Consider the following 21,882-nt stretch of genomic DNA (forward strand, 5'->3'; position numbering starts at 1 on the left):
GAAGAGAACATAGGCTACTAATGATGTTTTGTTAATTATGCGCGGGCGGAATCGCGGGCGACCGGCTAGTATTCATAGTAAAAGACGAACACTTCTGGCGTCAAGGTATTCTAGCTCTACCAGAAAGATGGGAAAAAGTTGTGTCTAGCGATGGGCAATACTTTGAATGATTCATTTGTAACCATTTTTTTATAATAAAGTTATATTTTTATCGAAAAAAAAGCGAGAACTTAGTTGCGCACCTAATATTATATACAATTGCTAATACATTGCTAAAGCCTCATTTGCATGTACTGTATTGGCTTAATGTTATTTCATAGTATGGTAGAGACATGGTTAATGAATCAGTATGCAATGCAGACATAGAGTAGGAAATAAAGCTAGTGCTGAATAAAATATGTCGGCTTAGACATTATAGAGCCATAACTTAGCAGAAGTAATATATTATTTAACATAGAAGATATGACATATAGTGTATTCGAGGTCCATAAATACATAAGTTTAAGACGTATTTTTATTTAACGTTATCTTTATTAAATATTAGCTATCCGTGTGCGGGAAGAAACCTCTTAATTAGTAGCCTATGTGTTCTTCCAGACTGTTATCTACATCTTTGCCAAATTTCATCAAGATCCGTTAAGCCGTTCCGGACATACCTTCACACTTCCATCCATCCATCTAAACATTTGCATTTATAACATTAGTAAGATATTAAAAACTGACAAAAGCGCCATCTGTTGTCTGCTAATGAGAGTAAAATCTAAATCATACTAGAATTAATATACATGCAAGTTATTTCTTGCAGTTTTAGATAAATAAAAGCTATTAACATTATTCCCTTTATTAAGCAATTTAGTTTCGTTTTTCTTTGTACAAACAAAAAAATGCTTTGTCCATAAAAATCCGTTGTCATCAAAGTTTTAACAATTATAAAACATGGACGCAGAACTAAGTTCTTCATAAAGTGTACTCCATTAAAAGTTGTTCGAGTTGAAAACAAAATGGTAACAATGTTGTATAAAATAAAATGCATATAAGTTACTTAACGAACTTCGTAGCAAAAATCGTAGCAGACAGCGTAGCAAATGGCGTAGCAATACAAAACCAGATAAACTACAAATATGTTGAATGCGATAAATGTAAAAAAATAGATCATATTTGACTTAACACAGCTTATTTTTTTTTTAAATACATTACTTACAAAATCTTACCGTAGAAATTATTAAGTTAAAAAAATATTTTTTTAATATCGTTTTAGTGGGACATAATTTAAAACCTTAGTAAAATTACTACGAAAGTATACGTTATTTACAGCATAAATAATTCCCTTCTACTATTTCCCGTCTTAAAGAACAATAATTCTAATGTCTTGAAGAGTTTCAATTGAGTCCACAACAATGTAGGTCAAAAAGCTCTTTCTACCGTTCAAGATCCACTCAACAAATGTAACAGACAATTGTATTCTTCCTTACCAAGGTTTAAGGAGCCACGATAGTCTTGTTCATGAATTAATTCGGCATTTAAAAGGTTATATATATTTACTTATATTACAGAGGGTTTTGATAACAGTGACACTTGTATTAAAACATAGTATGTCTCTATTTTTTCAAAGAGAATGTAAGAGATAACAATATGAATGAATGTAGTCACATTTCAGCAACGAACTCAATAACTATTCTAATCATAGCTAAGATACTCTTGGTTTAAATTCATAACTAATATAACAGCTAGTACTAATATTGTTGACCTTGAAACTGTATAATGATAATGAAACCTAAGCTGTACAGTTTTTACTGAATAGTCGATTTGTACAATTATCTTAGTTGTGTAGGTAAAACTGAGTACTGTACAGTTTAAGTGACCGTTAAAGTTTTGCCCACACAAGTAAGTTTAAACTGTACAGTAAAACTGTGCAGTTGAAAATGAAAGTAGCGAGTATTAGTGTTTGTTACAATTATATTTATTCACATAGCAATATTAAACAATGTATTATAATTTAAAAAAATATATAACAAGGGTTATAAAGCCCGCGGGCGGTATTAATATTATAACACAACCTTCAGTTCAAAGTAGGGTGCATACAATTTATAAATAAAAGTGGATTATAAAGGTAAAAAAATAAACTATTTTTGGACGTTGAAGATTAACAACCAGTGATAGTATTTATAAAAATCCTTTTTAAATAGTTGTTTAGGCCCCTAAATAAAAGACGATGTGCTATACAAAATGTTTTTGGCTAAGTCAACTAGATGGCGCTTATTTACATAATTAAATTAATATTTTTTTAAATTTAATGTTACCAAAATAATATATCTTAATTTTATTTCACTAAAACATATGTTTTAAATCTTGTAATAAATTCTATGTAGTAAATAAAAATTAAATATAAATATGAATATGAAACAGGATATTTCTTAGAAAAGTTTGACGAATTGTCACCCTATGTCTACACGGGTACAACGCTATAACGAAGCTCAAAGTATTTTTTATTCTCATTATATTATGTTTCTATTTAGCGTCGCGTGCTCAAATATTTTTATTGTTGTCGTAATCGTTTTATTTTCATTTTGCTCTACTGAAAAACAATGCGAATTAAATTGTATACAAGTTACTTTTAATAAAATTTTATTTGAACTGCTTCGCATCCTATTATTTTTTTCATATTTTATTAAATTTTTATTTAATGACTCGTTATTATTGTAATAATCATACAACTCTCTGAGCGTCAGTGGCTTAGGGTTTAAGCACTTGACTTGTAATCGACAGACGACGATCGACGTTCTTACGGTGAAGGAAAACATCGTGATGCTGCACATTTGCGAATAAATTCATATATATGTGTGAAGTCAACTCGCACTGGCCCAGCGTGGTTGACTATGGCCTAGTAACTGCTAACTTAGTGTAGGCTCCGAGCCCCTCAGTGGGGACTTATAGTGAGCTGATGATGATGAAATTAATATATATTTTTCTATGTTTCAGATAAACTTGCAGTATTTCAAAGCAACTATGTTATAGTGTTACTAACAATAAGTATATTGAGTAGATTTTTTGATACTTCTGTGGTATTTGTCATAAAAACTTTTGTGTAATAAAAATGGGTTGCAACACGAGTTCCGAATCGAAAACGAAAAAAGAGGAGCAAGCGCAGTCGCAGGATAATGAAACTAATAAAACTTCAGGTAAGTCTAATATTACTGTTTGATATTAATTTAACATTCTCTCTCTCTCCCTCCCTCTCTGCCTAGCTTGCGTGATTGTGGTAGGGTCAGGTAAATGTCAAAATGTATATGTCTAAAAAAAATTATAATTCATGAAAGTGATGTATTTGCGGTCATTTTAAAGAACCAATTTCTTTTGTTTGTTTATCTGTGTGTATCCGCGTTTGTCCCGATAATCTCCAGAACGGATGGACCATTTTTGATGTGACTTTGTCAGGAAGATAGCTGATTTAATAGGGTGTATTAGCAATTTTCTTTGCAATGACGAAGTCTCGGGCTACCGTTAATTTTCTCTTTATATTATTTGCAAGATTGTAGTTTAATTAAAAAATATATTATAAAAAAAGGAACATTTTGTCTGTTTATTTTGTCATTTTATGCGTTTTGTCAACAAGTTTACTTTTTGTACCCGAGAAAGTTCTTTATCGACGTCCATTTACTCGATTTAATCCAATATTCTAAGCATCTTCCTTCGCATCGTAACGATATTACCCTATTTTGATCTAAAAGGAAACAAATTTAATTCCCTTAACTTGAATATTTTATTACAGGAAATAGTGAAATTGAATAAAATTGATGTTTACATCTGACTAATATTATAAATGGGAGTGTTTGGATGGATGGATCGGCTGATAGGATCCCTCTGAATATTCTGAATAAAATAAATTTAGCATAAATGTAGATATTATTCTGAAAGAACACATAGGCTACTTTTTTTATTCCGCGCGGACGGAGTCGCGTGCAATAGCTAGTAATAAAATAAGGTTTAAAACAATACTACATCTATTTTTATACTAATGAGAGCAGTGTTGGAACAAGACCCTTATTTGCTTTAAATTATTGATTCCTTACTTTAATAGATCCAACAACCACGAAAGATGAGTAAAATGTAATTATCTAAAATTTCAAATAGATGGCGTTGATTTAAAATTATTATCTCACGGGCAATTCCAGAGAATTACGAGTTAAATTTATAGCAACATACATTATAAAATCACATATTCAAAAGTTCCGTGGCTAAACCATATTTTCTTTTCAAGGTATAACCGCAAAATTAATAACAATTTTCTCGTACAGGTTAATTCAGTGAACGTATAAAAGGAAAACTCTAGTCTGCTTTTCATTATACTGTTCGTTGCCTTGAGAATAATTCAACAGTTTGCGAAAAGTTATAAAACATAAAAAGGAACATAACATCTTATTTTATTTCTCTCGGGGTAAATAAGACGCGGTCGTTAATACGATAGGGGTCATACAGCTTTAACTGACGATAGTTAACCCGAGAAAGGTTTTAGATACAAAAATACTAGAGCTAAAGATAGAATTATATATAATATTTAATATATTTATTGAGTAAGCGCGTCCGCGAAATAATACCAATCCCACTCACCTGATGAAGGCCCCCCGAAATTAGTCGGTGCCATCACCGGAGGAATATAAGTGAGTGTTTACCCGTTTTTATATAAGTTTATTTGAATTAGCTGCTGTGCATGTAGTGTCTCGTAACCCGGTGCAAACGATCATACACAAAAGAGACGTCAAGTGGAACTTGTGAAGAAGCCAATGGTTAATTCTATTGTTCCCAGTTTTTTTTTACACTATCCTTTAAGTATATTGTGTCAATCTAATAGACATGTTTGTCGAGTACTTGTATAAGTCAGTATTCTTCACATTTATATGCCCTTATTGTACTTTACTTACTATGAGTTTCTGAAACCATAATCCCTTATTTTTTCTTTTTTGTATCTTAGTTTGACGTATGATGTATATTTCAAGAGATAAAAGTTTCAAGTGTAAGGTGAACGTAAAATTGGAATTGGATGGTCTTTTCCCGCGGTTTTATTGCGGATATAAAAACAACTGTAAATATAAAGGCCAGCGTAATTTTAGCCAAGAGTCCTCGGGGGAAAGTTTTTTTATACATTTTTAAATGGACCTGTATAAAAATATTTTGTTTTTGTAACATCTTTCAACTAAAATACACCACTTTTGTAATAATGTTAATAACATTTTCATATCTTCCTTAACACATCGAAACAAGGACCTTTAGAAAAAGAAATAGGTTGTCAGCGCCACCTAGTTTTAGTTTACTTCACTATATTTGGAAGATTTAGTTAAATGGTTGGATTTTAAAATATCAAGGTAATGCAGCAAATACATTCTATTCTTAGCATATTATTCTACGAAATAATAATTAGAATAATGATTGTAATTAAACAGTTTAAAACATAAAAAGTACTTAAAACAAAAACAGTAACTAATTAACAAACTATATAAAATTAAAAGCCTGTCTAAAAATGTTATAATGCAGTTATAAACAACAATTTTAACTACTTCCTATATCGTTTATGAGTCGTCTCACGTAGCGATATTAAATTAATTAGTATGCGCTATAGCGAGTTAACCACTTAGTGAAACTCTTTGGAAACAAGAAACAGTAACCGTATTATCGCATGTGGGGAGAAGCGAGCGTAAAACTTAATTATTTATGCCGTTGCGTTATGAATAAAACCTTTTTGCTTCCCTTTTGAAGTTAAATCTTTGTAAAATTATTTTAATGCATTAAATATTCCAACGAGTAAAGTTATTATTATAAAATTTTAAAGTAAGAATTTCGGATTTGATTCCACCCAGTCTGCTAAGCAGAATGTGCTTTGTTTTTTGTACATTGGTACATTTGCATAAGTCAAAAAAAGATGGCGCTGTTAACTGTTTCCTTAACGCCATCTAGCGATTCATTTTTAAATCTCTGAGAAATCCTATTTGAATGTCTCACTATAATGTTCGTTAGATGGCAGTGTTTGTTGAGATCTGTAAAAATTGGTTTCAACGACATCTAGGTACAATAGTGTGAAGTATACACCAAGTATGGGTTTTTTTTTTAATTTTTATGCCGTGAGTTTTTATGGCTGGATTATTCCGGTATAATTAATTTAATATAAATTTATAATATAGATAATATGTTTTATATAATGTTAAAGAACTTTTTGAATTAAGCAATAAGAAATTTTTCTACTATATGTCCTTTATATGACTAACATAAAAGCTACTACACTAATCCCACCTGTTCGGCTTCGGAATAAGTAAGTAAGCTATAAATAACTTACTTTCTGAATTTCGTCCCTGAAAATAAAATTCAGAATTCGTATAACGAAGAAAAATAAACCTTTATATTCTTAGAATCGTTACGAAGAAAAATATTTTACGTAGCGAGAAATATTTTTACAGATGCCAGTTACAGTTTTTATGTTTTATTAAATTTCTAGAGAAAAAGCAACTTTGAGAACGCAAAATTTATACTTTAAGATTTTTTTAAATAATTAATACTATTTAAACTATGTTCAGGTCAAGGTAATCTAACTAATATTATAAAAGACAATGTTTAGATGGATGAATGTTTGTTTAAAGATATCTCCAGAACGGCTGCATTGATCGCGCTGAAATTCGGCATAGCTGTAGAACATAGTCTGAAAGTAAACATAGGCTACATATTAAGTTGTTAAGACGGAGTCGCCGGCTCCAGCTAGTTACTCTATAACATACAAGCATACTTTTGAGATTTAAAAGGTTACTAGTTAATTAAAACGAAATATTTAGTCATGCCTTTCACTACGTCTACGCGATCTCTACGAAAATCGTAGAGTGCTACGAGATAATTTAAATGTATTTTTAATTTATGATGCTTCATTATTTATTTTAATAAAAATATAAGCAAGAGATCTTTTGAATTATACGTTTATTGCTTTTTAAATGTTTCATTCATTAAAAATATAGAAATATTAAAAAAAAACTTGGAGCGTTAGTAATTATAAGTAGACGAGCTTTTTGCTTCATTTGTTAACTTGTATAACAAAAGCTCTAACTTCCGCAATGCAAGTTCGGCGTTATTTTCTCGGAATGTAAATCAAAAGCTCTCCGGCGACAGTGTCAGTCGCAATGCACTTGACTCTACAAACTCCTTTGCAATGTTAATTCTACGTTGCTACGAATAGCAAATACTTCTGTTAAATTTATTTTATACTATTTACATGTAGCTATGTAACTAGCTGTAGCCCGCCACTCCATCCGTGCGTTATTAATAAAAAAAATAGTAGCCTATGTGTACTTCCAGATTACGTTCTAAATCTATGCCAGATTTCAGCGAGATCCATTGAGCCGTTCTGGAGATATCTACAAACAAAAATCCAAACATTCGCATTTATAATATTAGCAAGTTAGTAAGGAGGCGAATTGTTGCTGCGGTCATCTACCACAGATATACGAGACACAAAGTATTTCAAATAGAATATGAAATAAGTTCCATGTAATATATTTAATTAACACTTTGTTTTCTAAATCAATCCTTGTTATGTATGTGTAACAGTTATGGTAGCGTGGACCAGAAAAAGATAAATAAACAGTTTCCTAATACAAAATATATTACGTCTTTAGGATGCAAAAGTGACGCGTCTGTATACTATAGTGTACTAATATTATAAAGAGGAAACATTTGATAGTATTGAAAAGGCTCCGAAATTAATAAACCGATTTGAAAAATTCTTTCACTATTGGAAAGCTACCCAATCCACGGGCGATATATATTTTATTTAAAGTCCGCAAGGATAAAGCTTGTATCTTTTGTAAACAAAAGTATTGAAATACTAAAAAAAAAAAATTATGTGAGATGCAACATCATTGTTACGTTGCATTCAAAATTATATTACGTTGGCGCTTCTTCATAATAATTGACTCAGGAACTCTCGATGCGAGAAACAACGCACGCTTAGTTACACTCCACTCTGTCCACGAGACTATATTGGATCAAAAAGGGATGTTCCCATATCGATATATTATATATCGATAAATTTTATCATGTTTAATTTTTCTTTTGTTTTAATATTATCAAACATTTCTTTTGAAGTTGAGTTCTATCTTATATTGTCTATTTTTTTATATAAAAACTTTTATTTTATAAAAAATATTTGAGCTTTTAACAAATAAATATACAAGAAACTGCATCTTATCACTAAGAAATTATTTAAGAATATTTTAAATAGAAGGCATTATAACGTTTCTTATTCAGTACCAAATTATTATCTTTCTTTTACCAAAAAATGCTACTTAAAAAAAGACAAAAAATATAAAATATCGTGGTATAGAACTGTCTCAACAACCCGTGTATTTCCCGCGCAACCGTCACAGTGCTCACGGGTGCGGGGCGACGCGCACGTCTCACAGATACGGAACGAAACCATACCCGAAAACGCGGTACTAGTGTTGTGCGTTAGCTGAACCGAAAGTTTAAGGTAAGGTTTTTTAAATAAAATAATTTTTATGGCATTTTTTAGTCATTGAAATATGAATTTATGTAAGAATGATGAGGCTTTAATATTGTTTTAATGAAATTACATGTTTTTTATTCATTATGAATTAAATTCTTTACAATTTGGAGTCTTCTGAAAAAAATCTAGTTTATTTTTTGATTTAGATAATCATTCGAAAAAGGCGTTTAAAAATTTAAAATGTTTTAACATTTTATTGATCGTGTGTTCCGTTGGTAAATCATGACTTTAGACGTTGTTGCCTAGAATAATACCAATAGGTTTTGTTAACGAATCAAACAGTATAATAAGAAATTAAATATTTATTCTCTAAACGTATTATATTTTCGAAATTTCTATAATTCGTTTTATTTTTACCAACAAGTGAATTAAAAATATTTTAAATATATTTCTGCACATGTAGTAGTAGAAACAAATATCAAATAATCCAATCATAAAACATATTTAACCCAATTATTAATCGAAGCGTTTCTCTATCTCAACTCGTACCCTTAACACCTGTGTAAATATAAATAAAGGGGGACAGACCCTCTGCAACTAATTAGTTCTAGCCTACTTACTCTTGTACTCACGACCTTTAAGAGTATCCAGAATTAAACTAATACTATGCAACTAAAAAACAAACTATAGAAATGTAAATGCATTTATTTTTAAAGATAAATATTTACTGCAGCTTATAGAGGTTTCTCATTTTCAATTACAGCTCGGAATGTAATGATTGTACTAACTGTCGCCCACGACTCCGTCCGCGCGGAATTAAAAAAACATAATTCGGTTATGTGTTCTTCCAGACCGTTCTTTATGTATGCCAAATTTTATCTAAATCCATTCAGCCGTTCTGGAGATACTTTCAAATAAACATTCATCTATCCATCTAAGCATTGGCTTTTATAAAATTAGTAAGATTATTTTTAAATGATTTATTATAAATATTCTTAACATAAATATGACTAGAAGTAAAAGTTATCTTATTCAGGACATAGTTATGTTCACGCATATAGAAACTACCGGATGTGCTGTAGCTTTGCACAGGAAAATAGCAGGAAAGTCGTTCCGAGACTTTACAGTGATGTATCTCTTTGTAAGTTTTACAGAAAAGCCTATTCCATTTAAAACTCTTTTCTTTCTGTATCTTTTGTTGAGATATTTTTAAAGATTGCTATATTTATTGTGAAAAAAAAAATCTTATTCATTGGTTGGAAATACCGTGAGTTGAATTGTTGAAATATGTACAAAAAATTGTTCTTTTTTTAATCGTCCTTTTTATTATCTTCAAAAAGATAGAGACGAGAATATTTTTTAATATAATTATTTTTAAAGAATTTCACGATAAAAATTATCGATTAAATTTTTACATCACTGATTTCTGTTCTTTAGACATAAAGACAATTTAACAATCTTATACGGTTCATGTCAAATTTATTTCAACCCTACTGACATAAGTCTACTATTTTGATAGTCTCTCTCCAAATTGCTTTTGTAATACATTTTACAACTGTTTTATAAACCTATACTAATTGTAAAACAAATGAAAAAACGACTCTATATTTATTGGAATAAGATTAGTTATTAGTTAAATATAAGGTTATTTTCGATATTGCGTTACCTCATTTGACCTGTCCATCTTGCTTAGTCGAGGATCGTTGGCTTGAAATTTTAATGTAAATTCAACATTTTATCGGAGCACACCAGACGGTAATTATCCTTCCAGAGACATTGTTGTTTTAGTAAACCTTAATTTGTAACTTACGAGATACTTTTAGGACTTTAAAGTTAATATTATGTATAACATTATATTTTATCGTCCAACTACTGAATATTTTAAAATTCAGAATTTTCTTAATTAAATTCAATTTCTATTCACGAATTTAGATTCGTGAATATTCTGTAGATGCGCGTAGATGGATTATAGTAGGTAAGTAATTTCACTGTCGTCCGTAGAGATAGGTTATTTGCCTAAAACTCTTGAAACCAATGTTCGAAAAAACAAAAACATTAATATAAGAGGGAGACATCCAATTACACGTATAGTTTTAGAAGTTCAGACATAAGCTTAACTTGTTAAACCTAATTTCGCTATAATAGCGAAGTAAGTGGAACACAAAGTATCATTTTTTATCATCATCAGCTCACTATACGTCACCACCGAGGTGCTCGGGACCCAAGTTAAGGGTGATTAGGCCAGTCAACCATGCTGGCCCAGTGCTTTGCTTTTTTATCAGCTTGACTAAATTGCATACAGTAACGAAATATCGGTTTAGTAGCAGCGGAGTTTACCAGATGAATTCAACGTAACATAATAATACTGTCTCATTCACCCCAATAAAATAAATTACAACGAACCAATGTGATTAAAGATAATTGATCTGTCGGAACTTTGTTAACTCTACTGATCCGTTTTCATAATTAGATTAGTTGGTTTTGAAATGTACATTTCATGTTTTAAAATTTAATTAAAAAGTTAAAACTTGATGAAATTATTTTATTTCTTCACTAGCTTTCATCCGCGACTCCGTCCGCGCATGATTGGAAAAGAAACTTAATTAGTAGTCTATTTGATCGCCCAGATTATGTTCTAAATCTATGTCAAATTTTATCAAGATCCATTGATCCGTTTTGCACACACATTCAAACAAACATCCATCCCTCATAACAAACATTCGCATTTATAATATTAGTAAGAAGTAAATAAATTGGTTTTTAATTATACACTTTTTGAACATCCTGTACACATAAATTTCAGTTCGTTGACTTCCAAGCTTTGCAATGTTTATCTAACTACAGACGGTACGTTGTGTTAATAACATGTAGCAAATTAAAACAAAACAAAAACATTATTTTAATTATGTTTGTCTTTATGATATAACATTTACATCTTGTAGTTTATCAAATAATTATGCCTTTTGTTTGTTTTTATAGTGTTACGTAATTTGTAAATGAATGGATATAAAAAAGATTAACTCAGTAATCCTTTAATACATCGTCTTACAATAGAGGGCGCTATACTGAATATGTCAATGTTTTTGGATGCAGTATATCCGTCTCTTTCTACATACATATATATAAATCAATTGATGTTCGTTAGTCTCGCTAAAACTTGAGAACGGCTGAACAGATTAATCTTATCTTAGTCTTGAAATGTTTGTGAAGGTCTACGGAAAGTTTATGAGGTGAGAAAAATTCAAATAATTGAGGGGCAATCCCTAAAAACAGCCTTTTACTTTTTTCATATAAATGTCTGTATGTATCTCGTTGAATCTTGGCATAGATGTAGAACATAGTCTAGAAGAACACTTAGGCAAATAATTATGTTTTTTTTAAACACGCGAGGTTGGAATCGCGGGCGACAGTTAGTGGATTATAAAACGGCTCTTGAAAAAGGAAAAATAGTTAATTTAAATCATATTGCAGGATTATAGTTGCATGTTGAAAATTAATAAAAATTATAATTTACTTCCGTATTTTATGAAACTTAACCTATAAAATTACTTTTAATGCCCTTTAGAATTTGAGTAATGGTACTTCTTTTGCTTAATAAGTTTCGGCAAAAGTTTGAAGTTACGACGGTAGTTGGAATAAAATTCCCGATGGACAGAGACGGAAAAGTTTTTTGTTTAAATATACTTTTATGATTAATTTCTTCAAAGGAAATATTCTGACTTAAGTTGATGAAATACATCACTGATCACACACATAAATACGTTGAAAACATTTATCTTCTAAGAGACGTACAATAATCTAATAGCAGGCTGGTCTTGTGCAAGAAAAGTGTACTAAAATGAATTTAGATACGGAAGTGGGACAGCTACTTACATAGCCATTACCCTAATTTTAGTCCTCTTTCCCTTCCCATACTTTTCTTTTATATAATGGTAATGTGGATTTCATAGGAGAGAGGTCCCATAGGAAGAAGAAATATTATTTCTGTGTGTCCTCTCCTCCGTTGATTCAAGGCAAGTCAATGCAATTGCGGATATCTATGGGTCGCAGTTGCTTCGCTATTTTGACGAATGCTTGTGGCTGATTGCTCGTTTGCCACTTTATAATATAAGAAAAATACAACACGAATATGTCGTAGTATAAGCAAAAAACCTGCTATTACCTTTACATTTTATGAAGCTATATTGGGACGTCATAATGCTTTTTATTGTTTTGTTTTGTCAAGCCATTAACACCCTTTGTTCGGCGTCGTTATTTTGTTTTATTACTTTTTTAATTAATAAATATTGTATAATATGTAATGTTAATGATAGTAGTTGTCGCCTACGACTCTGTACGCGCGGAATTAAAAAAAAAACTAAATTAGTATCATATCTGTTATTCCAGACTACGTTCTACATCTATGACAAATTTTAGCGAGATCCGTACAGCCGTTCTGGAGACACCTTCAAACAAACATCCATACATGCAACGAAACATTTGCATTTATAATATGAGTAAGATAGCGGTGGCCCGTGACTTCGTCACCGCAGGATTTAAAAAAGTAGTTAATAATATTCTGCGTACAACAGCTACCTTCCCGTGAAGCGCTCATCAAAAACGATCCAGCTGTTCCGGAGATTACCCGGAACAAAAGAGGCCTTCCGGACATACTGACAATTTTTTTTCGTAATAAACAACGCTTATATAATGTTATTTGTTTGCCATCTTTGCTCTATATTATAAAAAAAAAAGTTAGAAAATCAAGCAATATTAACGATGTGAATACATTGTGTTCAAAACGATGTTTTCGCGTGGTAAAGAAACATGAAAAATAAACAAAAGTTAATTGCTTCACGGAACGTTTCATTAACATTTAGCTTGTTCAATTTAATCACGTTTACAAAAACAAAAGATAACTCTTATGCAAATATTCATTTACTAATTAGTATTTTAGTATTCTTACTAACATACTCAGTGAAGACTGACCCTTAGTTTGGATTTAATTACGATTAATCTATTGTAGATTACTTTTTTTTTATATCATAAGGTGGCAAACGAGCGAGCGGCCACTTGAAATCGCTGAAATAACGAAGTGACCGTTGCCCATAGTCATACCCAATTGCATATGCGTTGCCTACCTTTAATCGACGGAGGAGAGGATGCACAGAAAGAAAATATTTTCCCTTCCCATGCATCCTCTCATCCGGAAAATACACTTAAACTTCCCATCCTTTCCTTATAAGAAACAGGTTAGGAAGGCAAAGAGGACTAAATTAAGCCTCCGGGATGCACACTCATCAGATGAAACGCGGAATTGCTATCACTTCACGCCTGTATTCTCTATGGTCGTGGTATTTCACCGGGCGTGTCGGGCCAATTCGTGCGAAGATGTTAAAGCTCGCTCTACCACTGTTAAAACACAGCTGTAACCATCAAACGATTAACCGTGGGTTTTTACTAAAGAAACGCATCTTCTGGACCATATTTTCATACTTTAAACTATTCAAACTTTCGTGAGACATTATAATAAACTTATATAAAAACGGCTAAATACTCACGTATTTAGCCGTTTTTATATATTTAACGGCTCCGTGCCCCTCGGTGGGGACGTATAGTGAGCTGATGATGATGATGATGATGATGATGACTCACGTATATTCACCCCGTGGCGGCACCGACTAGTTTCAGTGACCGACGGGCCGCGTCCGCGAAATAATTACCAGTCCCACTCACCCTGATGAAGGGCCCCCGATGGGCTCGAAACTAGTCGGTACCGCCACCGGACGAATATACGTGAGTGTTAAGCTGTTTTTATATAAGTTTACTTTAAACTATATATATATATATATATATATTTTTGTACAAGAGATACGGCAATGGAACCTGTCTGTTATAATTTAAAGGTACTTTTTACACGATTTTACCGTACAAAGCGAAATATTAGGGGTGTTGAACGTTCAACCGATCGGCTTTCCGATCAGACAGTCCAATGTGCCTTTTTTACATTGGACAGTATGAATCAATTGAAACAATGAAAACCATCGGCCTTTTGAGCCGATTGAACCGATTAATCACTGGACGGATCGGCTAAACAAAGGACACCCCTTATCTCAAATTAAAAACAACTAAATTAAAGTAAATTCGCGGAATATGTTTTCATAATTTGTATTTACATTTCGGGATTCCACTAAGTCATTTTTCTATCTGAGGCGAAACTGTTTACACTAAAAATACAGATATAATAAAAATAAAGCATTGTTTATTTTAGGGTTAGAGGTTAACTTAACGTAACGTGTACACAAACGCACGAGCGCTTTTTAGTTGACCTTTGCAAGAAAAGCACAATATTATAATATTCAAGTAGTTCAAACGGACGGAAAAGGCAAATTGTTGACACATGGAAAGAAAACTTTACCATCCGTGTCTCTTGTGGAAAATGTTCATGTACTGCTTCGAACAGGAACATTTTAATCATCTTCCGAAAGAAGGATGTTATCAATTAGTCTGTATATAAAGAATGTAATGAAATTAAAAATAAAAAAAACGCTTTACCTACTGTTAGGAAGAAAATCCGACACTGTGCCGTGACACATCACTAGCCCCACTAAAATATCGACGTCTATGTCCCCTCACTCATTCTGACACTTGACATTGCAATGTAAGCGCGCCATTCGCGCCAAAGTATTGTAATTAAGGTCTAAAACTACATACTTTGGTTTCAACCGCAAAACTGCGAGTATATCGGGAGTTTAGACCCTCTATGAGAAAAGATACGATTTATTCACATTCACCGTAATACTATCTACATCTAAATAACTTTATTTTCCAATTTCATTAACACAATCCATTTCATCAATATTAAGCTAGCTGTCGCCCGCAACTCTGTCCGCACGGAAAAACCTTAAGAAGTAGCCTATGTGTTCTACATTTATGCCAATTTTCAATGCCATCCATGCATTCCATGCATACATTCGCATTTATGATAATAGTTACATTAAAATTACAATATATCGAAGTATTTATACAAAGAAATAGTTGAATACGTCACGTCTGTAAATACACAAGTACTTTTAAAATTCGCAATATAAAAAAAAATCGGCACATATACGTCATAAAGCGGGACGAACATTTGGATCGGACATTTACCCTGCCCATTGTTGTAACTTCATTATATAACCCCCCCTTCCTTAAACCCCCTTCCCCTTTAATATCCGGGTTGTTTGTACCCGCATCGTTAACGTCGAATTACTTCGAGGTAAATGTGTTCCACAATCTAACTTTCGCTTTTCAATTTTGTAGGCTTTTATTAATTAAATTCATACGAAGTCATTTAACAAATAAATTTTTCATATACATTATAGACAGGACATTATTAATCAAAATCTAGTCATCGAAATATTCACCACGTAACTTTTTCAGTGACAGATTAAAATATGTTAAAGAAAGTATTCGAAGTGTCCGCTCTATTCCTTATATAATATTTGAATATCTTTGCTTTGATTATCATATGTTGGAACATTCTTAATTTTTATCAAAAATTTTACATTCAGACAAAAAAAACGACGTATGTTAAGATTATATTAAAAACTAGCTGTCACTCGTGACTCCGTACGCGCGGTATAAAAAGAAACTTAATTAGTAGCCTATGTCTTCTTCCAGACTATGTTCTGTAGATGTATCAATGCCAAATTTCAGCAAGATCAATAAAGCCGTTCTCAAGATACCTTCAAGCAAACATCCATCCATCTATCTGAGTATTGGCGTTTATAATATTATTAAGATAAACATTAAAAACATTCCAACAAAAGTAATAAACTTATTTTTGAAATCACATTTATTATTGACAATATTATACATTATTATTATAAAAACTATAAAGCTTAAAATACAACGTTATCTCAAACACATTGAAAGTATCTATAATAAAAAATAAGAAGTAAAAATTACTTACCCGCAATTCATTTTTCGTAAACTCAATAGTCGAACCACGCATCACATATTTATTAATGTTCAAAATCATAAAACCAATATTTAACTAACAAACAAAACAATTGATAAATTCAATCAATATTTCTCCGTTAAAAATCGAAACTTTTAATTCGTCACTAATTCTGTCACTCCAAACAAAACTTTGTCGAGGCCAGAGACATCTGACTTAACCCAATGTTGCTATATTTGTCAAAATATAATTTTATAATAATTTTTGAAATTATTCAGCCATAGTTTATAGTACCAATATATACAAGTTAAAAGTAATTAATTGGATAATATAATTCTCAAATTGTTGATAGTTAATATGAAATTTCTATTTTCTACAACTTGTATTTTCATAGACAAGACAGAAATAGATGGTTGACGTTTGACAGATAAACATAACCTAATATTTTAAATCAATTAATGAAGTTCGCTTTACATCTTTAAACAATAATAGTGAATATTTTAACCAAAAATTAAATACATATTAAACTAATTAATTAACTTAAATATAAGTTTTGTGTTTACGATTATCATGTTGGTTCTTCAAAAGTGTTTGATTCTGGCAAAGGTATTTATTATTTTTGTTATTTTGCTACTTATGGTACCACCACGAAGTTTTTATTTAAACTCACACACTGATATTACGACATATTATGTGTATATTTAGATCATATTAAATACATAAATATGTAAATGTATCGTGTGATTGTGTCGTTAAAGTATACGGAAATATTTTATAGAACTATTGAATGAAAAGAGTAACTTTTCTTATGGGATCTCTAAAGAGATGTAACTGTTTTCGTAATATATCTTACTAATATTATAAATACTATTGTATAGATGGATGTATGCATGATGTACTGCTGCATGGATCTCTTTGAAATTTGGCATAGATGTAGAACATAGTCTGGAAGAACACATAGACTACTAATTAAGTTTTTTAATTTTGCGTGGATGGAGTGTGGGGCGACAGTTAGTAGTCTATATTTAGACGATGTATTTCTGCTTCGCATCTCGCCTTTAATTTTCACTTTCATACCGTTTTCCATTTAGTAATTGCTTTGTGTTCGTAAATGCATGCACATGACTATGCGGTAGATTAAAATTCCTCGCACATAAGCTACTAATAGCACGGTATCATCGATTACAAAAATATTATGACATAATATTAAGTCTCTTAATTTACGCAAGGCAACATAACATTATATATAGGAAAATAAATCGTAAGAGTTTGTTTGTTTAAACGCGCTAATCTCAGGAACTACTGGTCCGATTTGAAAAATTCTTTTTTTGTTGAATAGTCCATTTATAGAGGAAGGCTTTACGTTATATAACATTACGCTGCGACTAATGGTTTTTTTTTTTAATTCCACGCGGACGGAGTCGCGGGCGACAGCTAGTAGATGGATAAGACTTTGTTATCTAACATTTTTTATATACCAAAAGTATTATTTTTTATTAAACAAAAAAAAACTTAATTATAAGCAAGTTATTTTTAAGCTTCGAGTTTCCTTGCCGGGTTGCCCTCTGAGATAGGCGTGTTCTAGTTTCTGCCACATTTTATTTAATGCCATTTTTTATCTAACGTCCTCTATAGGGACTATTTCTTTACTGTTTTGGTCATTTTATCTTTTTTAGATATTATAATCGTGTTCTAGAACTATTTCGACATAAATGTATTTAAAAAAAATATGGACACGAAAAAAATCAAATCGACAAACCGTAATTATCATATTATTCATATTTTTATTACCACTTTAATATACAGAAATAATATGATATTTTACTATTACAATACGAATGGAAACGATCTGTTTGCGTGTACGTACATTTGATTTGAATAATCAATATTCGTGAATTTATAGAACGTGATAATTTATTTTTATACCCGATAGCAATTGAAATAGATTTATTTTTTTACTAGCTGCCGTCCGCGTCTCCGTCCGCGCAGATTAATAAAAAAATTAGTACTCAATGTGTTCTTTCAGACTATATTCTATATGTATGCTAAAATTTCTTTGAGATACTTTCGGCAGTTCTGTAGAGATACTTTCAAATATCCATCCATCCATCTAAACATTCACATTTATGATATTAGTAAGATTGATTTTATTTACAAGTAGCGGTTGCCAGTAATTTCGTCGACGAGGAATTAAAAAAAAAACTTAGTAGTCTATGTTTTCTAGATTATGTTACTATGTTCCATCGAGTTACGTTAAGCCTTTCTGGAGATATCATTACAAGTATAAAAAAACTAACTGTCGCCCACGACTCCGTCCGCGTGGAATTAAAAAAATCATAATTAGTGGCCTATGTGTTCTTCCAGGCTATATTCTACATTTATGCTAAATTTCAGGTAGATCAATGCAGCCGTTCTGGAGATACCTTCAAAGAAACTTCCATTCATCTAAACATTCGCATTTATAATATTATTAAGAAGTAAGATTACATACATTATCTGTTTAAGATCATTTTTAGTCGTTAAAAATTACTTTGAAAGTTACGATTGACAGATACAGGTCATGCAAATAAAAACGTCTTTATAATAGTGAAAAATAGATCAAAGTAAATTAAACTACGTCTATAAATATTTTTTATTATAAATAAATATCTAGTCTTGATTCTTGGAAGGTCTGAAAAATACTTTGATGTATGTAAAATACACTTTAAACGTTAATGGAATAAGCAAATATGTTTATTATTTAACAGAGAAGGTCTATATGACATTTGAATATCATTTTATGAACCTTAATAGCGGTCGCCCGCGACACCATCCGCACGGAATTATAAAAAACGCATTGTGTATATACTTTTCCAGACTATGTTCTATATGTATGCCAAATTTCGTCGAGGTCCGTCCATCTATCCAACTAAACATTCGCATTTATAATTATAGTAAGAGTAAGATTATGTTTATTCAGATACTAGGTTTTGCCCGCGACTTCATCTGTAATTAAAAAAAATAAAGTTAGAAGTTTATGCGTTCTTGCAGATGATGTTCTACATCAACGCCAAATTTCATCGAAATCCGTTTAACAGATTTTTAATATCTACATATGCTTTCGCATTTGTAATATTCGATTTAGAAATCTTATTAATAATTTAAAATAAACTAGTAATTTCCATTATAGAGAAAAATACGGATCAAATTATATCTCATTTATCAAAATTGTTCAAGCGTTTTAATAGGTAATGAAAAAGTAGAAAAGATATTGCTGTCCCTTTCACACTATTTAAAAAAAACAGAGTATATATTTGTATGTTTGTTCCGGCAGTGGAAATACACGGAACACGCGAACAATTACCAGTATAGTAAAAATGACACTTATTGCAAGTACATAAGATATAGTTTTGAATACGCTAGCCAATAGACTGGATATTAAAGGAATATTGGTATGAAGCCACAACAGTAGACCTACTCGACACATTTGTAACTCGAATAATGGGCTTACTGTATTGATTTATAACCTAAGAGTCGTAAACCAGATCTAAGGTTATGACCACGTACAACTCACTTAACAATAACTACGCACACTACTGGAAGGATATCAAGACTCCCTTCCATTTAGGAGGCCATATTTATATCTCACTAATATTATAAATGCGATTCTTAGATGGATGGATGTTTGTTACTACGTATCTACAGAAAGACTTAACATATCTCGCTAATAAGGCATAGATTTAGAACATAGTCTGGAAGACATAGCCTACCTAAATAACTTTTTTTTAAATTTGCGTGGACGGAGTCACAGAAGGCAGCTAGTACATACCTATGTGTTCTTCCAGACTGGCCTACATCTATGCTACATATCAAAATCCGTTTAAGCCGTTCTAGAGATACGTAATAACAGACAACCATTCAAACTTTCGCATTTATATATCAACTAGCTGTCGCCCGTGACGAATTGAATAAACTTCAATTAGTAGCTCATGTGTTCTTCGAGATTATGTTCTACATCCATGCCAGATTTCAGCGAGATCCATTTAGCGGTTCTGGAGATACCTTCTAACAAATATCCATCCATACATTCGCATTTATAATAGTAAGAAGTAAGATATAGTGCTATTATTACGTACAACGTACACAATAAAAACCAATTATTACGTGTTTTGATACGTTATTAGATTTTTACCAACAAAGGAAAATGCGTGTAAATACTTTTGAATAGTTGACGAGGGAATTCATTTCCCCGCGGGCTGTTGAAAGCCTTGTGAGGGCAATAAATCAATAAAAGTCCGTTTCCACTAATGCGACGAAATGGTACTGTGCGGTATAATAGCAGTATTCAAACTGTAAATTGATAATCGATTCATTTTCAGATACAAATTTAAACGATAAAGCTCTGTAAATTTTGTAACAATAGGGTATTATTTTGGATATCAGAGAATCAGCTGGTGGCGCAGTTCTTTTTTTAAAATTGATAATGTTCTTTAAGTTTTTTTTTTTAAATTTTGTACCGTTATCTGTAACTGCAATACCGCGATCGAATGTGATTGTACATTACTATATACATAATTGTTGTTTCGTCCCGGACGCCCAATTTAATCCCCTTTCCCTTCCCATCCTTTTTCTTATAAGGAAAGGATGGGAAGTGGAAGTGGAGTTTTCGAATGAGATGATGCATGGAAAGGGAAAATATTTACTTTCTATACATCCTCTCCTACGTCGATTAAAGGTATGCAACGTATATGCAATTGCGTATGTCTATGGGCAACGGCCACTTCGCTATTTTAGCGATTTCAGGTGGCCGCTCACTCGTTTGCCAACTTATGATATAAAAGAAATATTGTGGCTTCCACAGTTGCGTGGTTAGTTAGTGGAAAAGTGGTCTAAATGCGGAGGTATGTAATTTATTCCACAGCCCGCCATTTCCACCTGTATCCATATCAACATCTACATCTTTTATGCGGGTATCCACAGTATTGTGGCTTTATTTTATTACACTGTGTACTTTAAAGAAGGTCAATTGTTTACTTTACACTAGCTGTTGCCCGCAACTCCGTTTGTGCGAATTAAAAAAACACTTAATAGGAAGATTCGTTGAGCTGTTTTGCACACACCTTCTAACAAACATCCATCCGTCCAAACTTCGCGTTTGTAATATTAGTAAGATTATATTAAAAAATTTATTATATTAAAATGTAGCCTATAATATGCCTGTGTGTATCAGCTGCCTTCCCGTCAAAATCGGTCCATCAGTTCCTGAGATTACCAAGAACAAACGCCGCTTTGTGGATAGACAGACAGACAAAATTTTAAAATTGGTTATTAGCGACGCAAATTACAAGTGTATGATATATGCTATTCGATATTACATACAGACACTCTAATTTTATATATATATATATTTATTTATGAAAATACTAGCAGATTTTTTTGTTCGGGCGGGGGTTCGAAAGAAATATTAGTAAATTTACAAAAAAATCTGCTAGTATTTTCATAA

The 21,882-nt window shown here is 31.6% G+C and overlaps 1 protein-coding gene across 1 annotated transcript in view; it reads left to right on the forward strand.

The window, feature by feature from the left end:
* The window catches only part of LOC106125714 (IQ calmodulin-binding domain containing protein igloo), a 54,775-nt gene that overhangs the window by 16,857 nt on the left and 16,036 nt on the right, over window positions 1-21,882 (forward strand). Inside the window, exon 2 of the mRNA XM_013323013.1 lies at window positions 2,980-3,179. Within this exon, the coding sequence (XP_013178467.1) occupies window positions 3,095-3,179 (85 nt within the window). The 5' untranslated portion in view covers window positions 2,980-3,094. The remainder of the gene's footprint in view (window positions 1-2,979; window positions 3,180-21,882) is intronic.

The sequence above is a fragment of the Papilio xuthus genome, unplaced genomic scaffold (assembly GCF_000836235.2).
Source record: "Papilio xuthus unplaced genomic scaffold, Pxut_1.1 DF825783.1, whole genome shotgun sequence".
Classification (NCBI taxonomy): domain Eukaryota; kingdom Metazoa; phylum Arthropoda; class Insecta; order Lepidoptera; family Papilionidae; genus Papilio; species Papilio xuthus.